Raw genomic sequence first — 12,710 nt, 5'->3', positions numbered from 1 at the left:
AAAAAAGTCAGAATTGTGAGATTAAAGTCAGAATTTTGAGGAAAAAAAAGTCAGAATTGGGAGAAAAAAACTCAAAATTGTGAGATTAAAGTCAGAATTCTGAGAAAAAAGTCAGAATTGTGAGATTAAAGTCAGAATTCTGAGAAAAAAGTAAGAATTGTGAGATTAAAGTCAGAATTTTGAGGTAAAAAAAAAAGTCAGAATTGGGAGAAAAAAACTCAAAATTGTGAGATTAAAGTCAGAATTTTGAGAAAAAAGTCAGAATTGTGAGATTAAAGTCAGAATTTTGAGAAAAAAGTCAGAATTGTGAGATTAAAGTCAGAATTCTGAGAAAAAAAAGTCAGAATTGTGAGATTAAAGTCAGAATTCTGAGAAGAAAAATCAGAATTGTGAGATTAAAGTCAGAATTCTGAGAAAAAAAGTCAAAATTTGTGAGATTAAAGTCAGAATTTTGAGAAAAAAGTCAGAATTGTGAGATTAAAGTCAGAATTCTGAGAAAAAAGTCAGAATTGTGAGATTAAAGTCAGAATTCTGAGAATAAAAATCAGAATTGTGAGATTAAAGTCAGAATTCTGAGAAAAAAAAGTCAAAATTTGTGAGATTAAAGTCAGAATTTTGAGAAAAAAGTCAGAATTGTGAGATTAAAGTCAGAATTCTGAGAAAAAAAGTCAGAATTGTGAGATTAAAGTCAGAATTCTGAGGAAAAAAAGTCAGAATTGTGAGATTAAAGTCAGAATTCTGAGAAAAAAAGTCAGAATTGTGAGATTAAAGTCAGAATTCTGAGAATAAAAATCAGAATTATGAGATTAAAGTCAGAATTCTGAGAAAAAAAAGTCAGAATTGTGAGATTAAAGTCAGAATTCTGAGAATAAAAATCAGAATTATGAGATTAAAGTCAGAATTCTGAGAAAAAAAAGTCAGAATTGTGAGATTAAAGTCAGAATTCTGAGAAAAAAAGTCAGAATTGTGAGATTAAAGTCAGAATTCTGAGGAAAAAAAAGTCAGAATTGTGAGATTAAAGTCAGAATTCTGAGAAAAAAAGTCAGAATTGTGAGATTAAAGTCAGAATTCTGAGAATAAAAATCAGAATTATGAGATTAAAGTCAGAATTCTGAGAAAAAAAAGTCAGAATTGTGAGATTAAAGTCAGAATTTTGAGAAAAAAATCAGAATTGTGAGATTAAAGTCAGAATTTTGAGAAAAAAAGTCAGAATTCTTAGACAAAAGACAGAAATCAGACTTTTTTTTCCCTCAGAGTTCTGACTTTAATCTCAAAACAATAATTTAAAAAATATTTAAAACTGCCAGAATTCTGAGAAAAAAGTCAGAATTTTGAGATTAAAGTCAGAATTCTGAGACAAAAGACGTCAGACTTTTTTCTCAGAATTCTGACTTTGTGTCTCAGAATAGTAATAACAAAATATTTAAAACAGCCAGAATTCTGAAAAAAAAGTCAGAATTCCCAGATTAAAGTCCGAATTCTGACTTTTTTCTCAGAATTTTTAATACTTTTTTTCTTTTATTCTTTTTTTTTTCCAGTGGCCCTAAGCCTCTTCCATACTCCTGAGACCCAGCAGAATAAAAGCTTCTGTTTTTTTTTGTTTTTTTTTTTACATTAAATAATTGTCTTGATTGGAAATGCCATGATGCAACATTTTTTTCAGATACATTTTTTATTTAAATTTTTGAATGGAATTTTTTTTTTTTTTTTTTTTTTTGGTGCTAGGAACATATATTTTAGAACATTAGACCAACATCAGTGCTGATCCAGACCCCTGTCCGCATCCACATGATCCCTTTGAACATCTTTCCTTACATTAGTACCATTATTGCATGGTACTGAACAAAGCAGGTACACTCACTGTTCATGCAGAGGTGGACCTTACAGACCCTGGAGACCACATTGGACCTTACAGACCTTGGAGACCACATTGGACCTTACAAACCCTGTAGACCACATTGGACCTTACAGACCTTTCAGACCACATTGGACCTTACAGACCCTGGAGACCACATTGGACCTTACAGACCCTGTAGACCACATTGGACCTTACAGACCCTGTAGACCACATTGGACCTTACAGACCCTGGAGACCACATTAGACGTTATAGACCTTGTAGACCACATTGGACTTTACAGACCCTGGAGACCACATTGGACCTTACAGACCTTGTAAACCACATTGGACCTTACAGACCCTGTATGGAGACCACATTGGACCTCACAGACCCTGGAGACCACATTGGACCTTACAGACCTTGTAAACCACATTGGACCTTACAGACCCTGGAGACCACATTGGACCTTACAGACCTTTCAGACCACATTGGACCTTACAGACCTTTCAGATCACATTGGACCTTACAGACCTTTCAGACCACATTGGACCTTACAGACCCTGTAGACCACATTGGACCTTACAGACCCTGTAGACCACATTGGACCTTACAGACCTTTCAGACCACATTGGACCTTACAGACCCTGTAGATCACATTGGACCTTACAGACCTTTCAGACCACATTGGACCTTACAGACCTTGTAAACCACATTGGACCTTACAGACCCTGTAGACCACATTGGACCTTACAGACCCTGTAGACCACATTGGACCTTACAGACCCTGTAGATCACATTGGACCTTACAGACCTTTCAGACCACATTGGACCTTACAGACCCTGTAGACCACATTGGACCTCACAGACCCAGTAGACCACATTGGACCTAACAGACCCTGGAGAACACATTGGACCTGAGATTGTTGACTCACTGTCTTCACTGTAACATGGAATGTGTGCAGAAATGACTATAAATAGTCACTTAGCTGATGAAGGGTGAATTCCATTTATTTCTAATATTTCTTATATTATGCGCGTCAGACAGAATATTAAAAGTTTTTGAAGGATGCCGCGTTAATTCAACACATCAATATGCTTCCCCGTGTTAGTGTCAGCCTCGGATTTATGACAATTTCATTACCTCTTTCTTTCTTTTTTTTTCTTTTTTTTTTTTTTACCTTTACCGAACTCCAATTATTGATGGCTGTGTTAGCTCTGCTGCTTCACTTATCATAATTGAGGTGTTACAGCAGATTGAAAAGATTGCCTATCTCCAGTGGGAGTGGCATAGGAGTGTGATTACAAGCATTCATAATGTCCTCTCCTGGTTCCTCATCAAACCGCTGCTGTCATTAACATTTAGAATGCCTACAGCCTACGGCCTGCTCCCAAGCACAGCGCTGACTTAAATACTGTTGTTTCGCTATTTTAGTCCAATTCGACACATTTAATTCATGAAACGGTGACAGCAGTAGCTACAGTTTGGATCGATGGTTCGTGCGTTTCTTACATTTGGCAACATTAAACTAAATCAGTCTCTCAAATGGGGGTGCAAATACATTTAATAAGTCATCATGTACTGAATACAAAATAAATAATGAGAATTAATTCTGGAATATAAAACAATAAATACACTCCTGACCTTATTTCAATTCAATATTTTTATTTTTATTATTATTATTATTATTATTATTATTATTATTATTATTATTATTATTATTATTATTATTTTCAGTCTTTTTTAAGCTTTGGTAATATTTTAAGAACATTTCTATTTTATATTATTCAAGATGAGTTTATTTAAGTCGTAGTCATTGTTCATATACTGCTAATGTTGTGTCTATTCATATTTTACGTCTATTTGTTTTTGCAATAACAATGCAATATTTATTCGATGTCAATTTAAACATACATTTGACAAGTCATCATGTACTGAATACAAAATAAATAATGAGAATTAATTCTGGAATATAAAACAATAAATACACTCCTGACCTTATTTCAATTCAATATGTTATTTATTATTATTATTAGTATTAGTATTATTATCATTATTATTATTTTCAGTCTTCTTCTTTAAGCTTTGTAATATTTTAAGAACATTTCTATTTTATATTATTCAAGATGAGTTTATTTGTTTAAGTCGTACTCTGGGGTGCGGGATAAATAAACTTATAGTACGATTATAAATGAAATCCAAACGCTAATGTATCGGCCTTGTGTAAAGCAAATCAAATCACAACCCCTATTAAGGTTTATTCATGTAAATGAGCTTTTAGAGCCAAAGGAAAAAACAGGATCTTTTGTATATTCTTTGCAAGGTCACAGAATGCATTTATTTATTTATTAATTTTTTATTTTTTTATTTTTATTTTTTTCAGTTTTGATCGTTAATTGCATGTTAGGTTACTAGAGTTGAAAATAGTGTTTGTAAGACTTTTAATTTAATGCAACTTTGTACGTTTGATTCTTTAAAGCTGCAGCGTTTGATCGTTTTTTTGGTGTTATTCAGTAAAAATTCCATAGTTACCGTTCCATATGTGAATAATGTGCTATAAGTCATGCAATAATCCTCTGTTTTTATAGTAACAATGCAGTATTTGTTCAATATTTAGCATAAATGCACTATTTTATAGATTCGTTCACAGATATACATTAATATTGTTCATATACTGCAAATTTTGTGTCTATTCATGTTTTATGTCTATTTGTTTTTGCAATATTTATTCGATATCATTTTACAAATACATTTAATAAGTCATCATATACTGAATACAAAATAAATAATGAGAATTAATTCTGGAATATAAAACAATAAATACACTCCTGGCCTTATTTCAATTCAATATTTTTATTTTTTAATATTATAATTATTATTATCATTATTATTATTATTATTATTATTTTCAGTCTTCTTCTTTAAGCTTTGTAATATTTTAAGAACATTTCTATTTTATATTATTCAAGATGAGTTTATTTGTTTAAGTCGTACTCTGGGGTGCGGGATAAATAAACTTATAGTACGATTATAAATGAAATCCAAACGCTAATGTATCGGCCTTGTGTAAAGCAAATCAAATCACAACCCCTATTAAGGTTTATTCATGTAAATGAGCTTTTAGAGCCAAAGGAAAAAACAGGATCTTTTGTATATTCTTTGCAAGGTCACAGAATGCATTTATTTATTTATTTATTTATTTATTTATTTATTTATTTATTTATTTATTTATTTACAGTTTTGAGCATCAGATAACATTTTGTGATATAGGATCAGATCCTGTCGTGATCAAATAAAAATGTGTTTAGTGTTTGTGCAGATTTCTGGTGTAATTCAATTCTTCAAGGAAATAATCATTAAGAAAAAAGAAACAAAAAATTGACTTTTAACAGTATCATGATATATCGTATTGCGATCCTAGTATCGTGATTTGTATCGTATCGCCAGATTCTTGCCAATACACACCCCTACTAAAAAATGTATTTTAGGGGGTAGTCCACTGTAAAAAGTTTGAGTACCAGTTTATTAAATAATGTAGAACGCTCTATGATAACAGCCTTCATTGACAAAATATTGTGCCATTTCCCAACGGCTGCTGGTTCGACTCCATTGTCTCCAGTCTGTGTTGCCTTCACTGACTTCTGTTTCCAGCGTGTTGAGTTCACTGTACTCTTACAAAACGCTGCCCGCTGTGGTACTAATATAACACTGGTCAACAACAAATTTATTGTTTAAGTTTTTTGAGCTGATTTAGGATAATTTTGGTGTGCTGAATCCAAAAATCACATTAATTTTGCTCAATCAGGTCAACTTTCTGAACTATGCTACATATTGACTTTTTAACATTTTTGCTTACATTTATGGGCATTTTCACATCATATGATACAAAATTCTTTCATATTTCTTGCAATTAACGAGTTCTGAAGATTTTACTTTTGCCAATTTATGATTAATGTTTTTTTTAATATTACAGGTGAATGAAATGGCTTCAACTAGAAGATCTTGCAAAAATAAGCCTGAATGTATTCTGCTACATCTGCAGTGAATACACCATTGTATCTAACAGGAATCCTGTTAGAAAATGATTTTTTTTCTCTTAAAACCTATTTTGGGTGAGAACTATATAAAAAAAAATCAACTGATAAAGTCACAAAAATGTAATCAATTTTGTGAGAAGATCAAATTTTTCAAAATCAAATTAGCAAAAAAACCTGACCTGATTGAGAAAAACAGATGTCATTTTTGGATTTAGCGGTGCAAAGTGGTCCTAATTCAGTTGAAAAAACGTAGACAACTTGCAAAAAACATTTTTTTTTAACCCAGTGTAATCATTAAAAAAAAACAGAAACAAACAAAAAATTGCCTTTTAACAGTATCATGATATATCGTAATATATTGTATTGCGATCCTAGTATCGTGATTTGTATCGTATCGCCAGATTCTTGCCAATACACGCCCCTACTAAAAAATATATTTTAGGCCACAGGTGTCAAACATGCGGCCCGGGGGCCAAAACTGGCCCGCCGAAGGGTCCAATCCGGCCCGTGAATTGCATGTGTGAAATGCAAAAATTATGCTGAATATATTAACAATCAAGGATGTAAAAATCATTTTAGGTGAATTCAATCTAAAGTGGGTCAGACCAGTAAAATAATATCATAATAACCTATAAATAATGAAAAAACACAAATTTTCCTCTTTGTTTTAGTGTAAAAAAAAAAAAAAAAAAAAAGTAAAATACACAAAAATGTTTACATTTAGAGTTGCCCTTTCACAAAAAATGTGAACAACCAGAACAAATATGAAAAACCTGACATGTCTTAAAAGATTTAAGTACAATTTTAACAAGATTCTGTTTGTTATTAAATGTTTGGTGTATTTGTAGACCCAGTGTGATCTGTAAGTTATAATGTACATGTGGAAATGATAAACTGAGGCAGAATATTGTTAAAATTGCACTTATTTTTCTTTAGAATTTTCAGGTTGTTCATATTTTTGTTCATGTTATGTTCAAGTACAGTTCGTGGATGTACAGGGTGGGGAAGCAAAATTTACAATATTTTGAGGCAGGGATTGAAAGACAGTGTATGACCAATTAGTTTATTGAAAGTCATGAGAATTTATTTGCCACAAGAAAATGTACATAATAGAAAATGTTTTTATTCTATGTGTCCTCCTTCTTTCTCAATAACTGCCTTCACACGCTTCCTGAAACTTGCGCAAGTGTTCCTCAAATATTCGGGTGACAACTTCTCCCATTCTTCTTTAATAGTATCTTCCAGACTTTCTGGTAATAGTTTTGCTCATAGTCATTCTCTTCTTTCCATTATAAACAGTCTTTATGGACACTTCAACTATTTTTGAAATCTCCTTTGGTGTGACGAGTGCATTCAGCAAATCACACACTCTTTGACGTTTGCTTTCCTGATTACTCATATGGGCAAAAGTTTGTGAAAAGGTATGGATAATAGTGTTAGGTATGATTATGACATCAATATATGTTTGGTTCCAAAACAATGGACGTAGTGCCTGCTGAGAAAAAACAAATAAATGTTCATTGTAAATTTTGCTTCCCCACCCTGTAAACGTTTTCATTACGAAATTTGACTGTTTTTTTTTTTTTTTAACTCTAAAACAGAGAATACTTGGGAGTTGACGTTATTTATAAGTTTTTAATCCCGTTGTTTATATTATTTTTCTGGTCCGGCCCACTTTAGATCATATTAGGCTGAATGTGGCCCCTGAACTAAAATGAGTTTGACTCCCCTGTTTTAGGGGGTAGTCCACTGTAAAAAGTTTGAGTACCAGTTTATTAAATAATGTACAATGCTCTATGATAATAAGCCTTCATTGACAAAATATTGTGCCATTTCCTGACAGCTGCTGGTTCGACTCCATTGTCTTCAGCCTGTGTTGCCTTCACTGACTTTTCTGTTTCCAGCGTGTTGACTTCATTGTACTCTTACAAAACGCTGCCCCCTGTGGTACTAATATAATGAACCCCCCCCCCCCCCCCCCACCGCCACCTCTACTCACTGTAGGGACCTAAAGGCGAGAGAGGAGAGAAGGGAGAGGCCGGACCCCCTGGAGCTGCCGGACCTGCTGGTGCTAAAGGACCCCCCGGAGATGACGGTCCAAAGGGTAACCCTGTAAGTGTCTGAATCTGCAGAAGAAGGTTTTCAGGCTCGGTTTAAAAGCAAACGCTCCCCTTCGTCCTTGAAGAGGGGAGTTTCAACCCAGATAAAAATCCCTTTTACATATAATTTCCATGTATAAAAGGGATTTTCAGCTTCGTTGAAACTCCCCGCATGTGCATGATAATGAAACGCACTAATGCTTTTTCTTGTGGATTTGCAGTAGTATCATTAAAGTCAAAGTGAATGAAGTTACCATATTTGGTTCCTTACCCATAAGGTTCTAAAATATATATTCCTAGCACCTTACATTGTTTTTTCTTGTATTTTATATATACTTCTTGTATTTTTTTTTTTTTTTCTTTTTGCCAGTTATGGATAAGGAACCGAATATGGTTACTTCATTAACCTTGATTTTCTACATGACAACAAATTTTTTTGGTGTGTCTTAGTGTGTTATTGGAGGACATAACCAGACTTTATTACTTTTGTCAGATTTCCAAAACGTTTTTTTTATTATTATGTAGAAAGTCAAAGTGAATGAAGTTACCATATTTGGTTCCTTATCCATAAGGTTCTAAAATATATATTCCTAGCACCTTACATTGTTTTTTCTTGTATTTTATATATACTTCTTGTATTTATTTATTTATTTTTTGCCGGTTATGGATAAGGAACCAAATATGGTAACTTCATTAACCTTGATTTTCAACATGACAATAACAATTTTTTTGGTGTTTCTTCGTGTGTTATTGGAGCACATAACCAGACTTTATTACTTTTGTGAGATTTTTCAAAACTTTTTTATATTGTTATGTAGAAAGTTAAAGTGAATGAAGTTACCATATTTGGTTCCTTATCCGTAAGGTTCTAAAATATGTATTCCTAGCACCTTACATTGTTTTTTTCTTGTATTTTATATATACTTCTTGTATTTTTTCTTTTTTTTTTCTTTTTGCCAGTTATGGATAAGGAACCGAATATGGTTACTTCATTAACCTTGATTTTCTACATGACAATAACAATTTTTTTGGTGTGTCTTCGTGTGTTATTGGAGGACATAACCAGACTTTATTACTTTTGTGAGATTTTTCAAAAAATTTTTTTATTGTTATGTAGAAAGTCAAAGTGAATAAAGTTACCATATTTGGCTCCTTTCCCATAAGGTTCTAAAATATGTATTCCAAGCACCTTACATTGTTTTTTCTTGTATTTTATATATACTTCTTGTTTTGTTTTGTTTTTTTTCTGCCAGTTATGGATAAGGAACTGAATATGGTAACTTCATTAACCTTGATTTTCTACATGACAATAAAACATTTTTGGTGTGTCTTAGTGTGTTATTGGAGGACATAACCAGACTTTATTACTTTTGTGACATTTTTCAAAACTTTTTTATTGTTATGTTGAAAATCAAGGTCAAGGAAGTTACCATATTTGGTTCTTTATCCATAAGTTGGAAAAAAAAAAACAAGAAATATATATATAAAAAAAAAAAACAAGAAAAACGCATGCAAGGACAAAGGAAAATGTATTATTACATAGTACCATTACTTCATGGTACCTAACAAAAGTTTTGACCGAGCTAAAAATCCCTTTTACAGATGGAAGTGATGTGTTATATGTGCATGATAATGAAACACACTAATGCTGTTTCTTGTGGATTTGCAGTAGTATCATTAAGTCCATTAAACCGGCTGCAGTTTTAGTAATAACCAGGTACACTGGAGCTGAATTGCTGACGGAATTAACAACCGTGCTCTTAATAAATTATATTTTTGCCTCGCCTCAGGTTTCTTTTAGCTACACTCATACTGATGCATCTTATTTTCTCTCTCAAAGGGTCCTGTTGGATTCCCTGGAGACCCTGGCCCTCCTGGAGAGCCCGGTGTCGCCGTAAGTGTGAACTATTTACCACATATACTGTCGAAAATGTCAAAAAATTACAACGCAAACGTAACTTAATCTGCGTATTTCGTCTTTTCAGGGCACTGACGGAGAACCAGGAGAGAAGGGAGAGGATGGTGAAGCTGGTCAGCCGGTAGGATATCATTTCACACTGTTTAGGCCAAACAAATGGCTGCATTACCGGCGCGTAATCTATCTAATTGGCTCGACAATCAGCTGTTTTGCCACCGCATATAAACAAGATTGAATATCCTATACTTACCCACTGCAAATTTGCCTGTAGTAAAAGCTCTAATTACATTCCGAGTAAATAATTCAGTGCGATGGCGTTTTAATTCATGTTGTTTAAGTCGTACTCTGGGGTGCGAGGTAAATAAACTTATAGTACGATTATAAATGAAATCCAAACGCTAATGTATTGGCCTTGTGTAAAGCAAATCAAATCACAACCCCTATTAAGGTTTATTCATGTAAATGAGCTTTTAGAGCCGAAAGGAAAAAACAGGATCCTTCGTAGATTCTGTGCAAGGTCACAGAATGCATATATTTATTAAATTTTTTTTTTCAGTTTTGAGCTTTAATTGCATGTTAGGTTACTAGAGTTGAAAATAGTGTTTGTAAGACTTTTAATTTTATGGAACTTTGCACATTTGATTCTTTAAAGCTGCAGAGTTTGATCGTTTTTTTAGCGTAATTGAGTAGAAATTCCATAATTACCGTTCCATATGTGAATAATGTGTGATAAGTCATGCAGTAATCCTCTGTTCTTAAAATAACAATGCAATACTTGTTCACTATTTAGCATAAATGAACTATTTTATAGATTTTTTTCACAGATATACATTAATATTGTTCATATATATTGCTAATGTTGTGTCTATTCATATTTCATGTCTATTTGTTGTTGCAATAACAGTGCAATATTTATTCAGTATCAATTTAAACATACACAGTATTTTTCATAGACAATCATAGATATACATACTGTTACTAATATTGTTAATATTTGTAGATATACATGCTGTTAATATTGATATGTATCGTATATATATATATATATATATTGTTAATGTTTTATGTCTATTTACTGGAATTATATACTGGAATTTCCCCTTGTGGGAGTAATAACGGCATCTCTTATCTTCTCTTATTTTTATTTTATTCTGCTTAAGTCTAAGTATCTATTATTAATAATAAAATAGTAATAACAGTCTGTATGTCTATGATTATGAACAATATCAATAACAGTATATATATATATATATATATATATATATATATATATATATATATATATATATATATATATATATATATATTTATTTATTTATTTATTTATTTATTTATTTATTATTATAAACAATTATTAGTAACAGTATGTATATATGATGATTAACAATATTAATAAGAGTATATCTGATTATTAATATCAATAACAGTGTGTATATCTATGATTATAAACAATATCAATAACAGTATGTATATACATGATTATAAACAATATTAATAACAATATGTATATCTATGATTATTAACAATATTAATAACAGTATGTATATCTATGATTATAAACAATATTAATAACAGTATGTATATATGATTACTAACAATATTAATAAGAGTATTTTTATCTGTGATTATTAATATCAATAACAGTGTGTATATCTATGATTATAAAAAATATTAATAACAATGTGTATATCTATGATTTTTAACAATATAAATAACAGTATATATATATATATATATATATATATATATGATTATAAACATTATTAATAACAGTATGTATATCTATGATTACAAACATTTTTAATAACAGTATGTATATCTATGATTATAAACATTATTAATAACAGTATGTAATTGCATGGTTATAAACATTATTAACAGTATGTATATCTATGATTATTAACATTATTAATAACAGTATGTAATTGCATGGTTATAAACATTATTAATAACAGTATGTATATCTGTGATTATTAACATTATTAATAACAGTATGTAATTGTATGGTTATAAACATTATTAACAGTATGTATATCTATGATTATAAACATTATTAATAACAGTATGTATATCTGTGATTATTAACATTATTAATAACAGTATGTAATTGTATGGTTATAAACATTATTAACAGTATGTATATCTATGATTATAAACATTATTAATAACAGTATGTATATCTGTGATTATTAACATTATTAATAACAGTATGTAATTGTATGGTTATAAACATTATTAATAACAGTATGTATATCTGTGATTATTAACATTATTAATAACAGTATGTAATTGTATGATTATAAACATTATTAATAACAGTATGTATATCTATGATTATAAACATTATTAATAACAGTATGTATATCTGTGATTATTAACATTATTAATAACAGTATGTAATTGTATGGTTATAAACATTATTAATAACAGTATGTATATCTATGATTATAAACATTATTAATAACAGTATGTATATCTATGAAACTCTATAAAAATAGTGCATTTCTGTTTGAATAGATACTGAATAAATATTGCATTGTTATTGTTATTGCAAGAAAATATAATTTTGCACAAATTTATGGTCAAAATTGCATAAGAAAGGCAGAAAAGCAGAGTTTCTGTATCTTCCATTCAATGCTATGTAAGTTCCAACTGCAAATGATTTAAAAAATGGTTTGACTGTTTGCGATTAGCGCAGCGATAATGGAGGACGGAGTCTCGGGAGCCAGGAAGTGTTGTGCTCATCCTACTTGGGTTGTGGCTGTGGTTTCCTGGACCGTCCATGCTTGGGTTTTCCCTCCATGTCAGTCGCTCTGTGTG

The 12,710-nt window shown here is 31.0% G+C and overlaps 1 protein-coding gene across 1 annotated transcript in view; it reads left to right on the top strand.

Annotated features, from left to right (window-relative positions):
• The window catches only part of col11a1a (collagen, type XI, alpha 1a), a 281,120-nt gene that overhangs the window by 218,964 nt on the left and 49,446 nt on the right, over nt 1-12,710 (top strand). Inside the window, 3 exon segments of the mRNA XM_030123523.1 lie at nt 7,878-7,985; nt 9,813-9,866; nt 9,958-10,011. Of these exon segments, the coding sequence (XP_029979383.1) occupies nt 7,878-7,985; nt 9,813-9,866; nt 9,958-10,011 (216 nt within the window).

Source organism: Sphaeramia orbicularis, chromosome 20 (genome assembly GCF_902148855.1).
Source record: "Sphaeramia orbicularis chromosome 20, fSphaOr1.1, whole genome shotgun sequence".
Taxonomy (NCBI): Eukaryota; Metazoa; Chordata; class Actinopteri; order Kurtiformes; family Apogonidae; genus Sphaeramia; species Sphaeramia orbicularis.
Note: the sequence above shows the minus strand (reverse complement) of the source record. Positions and strands in the feature narration are given on the sequence as shown.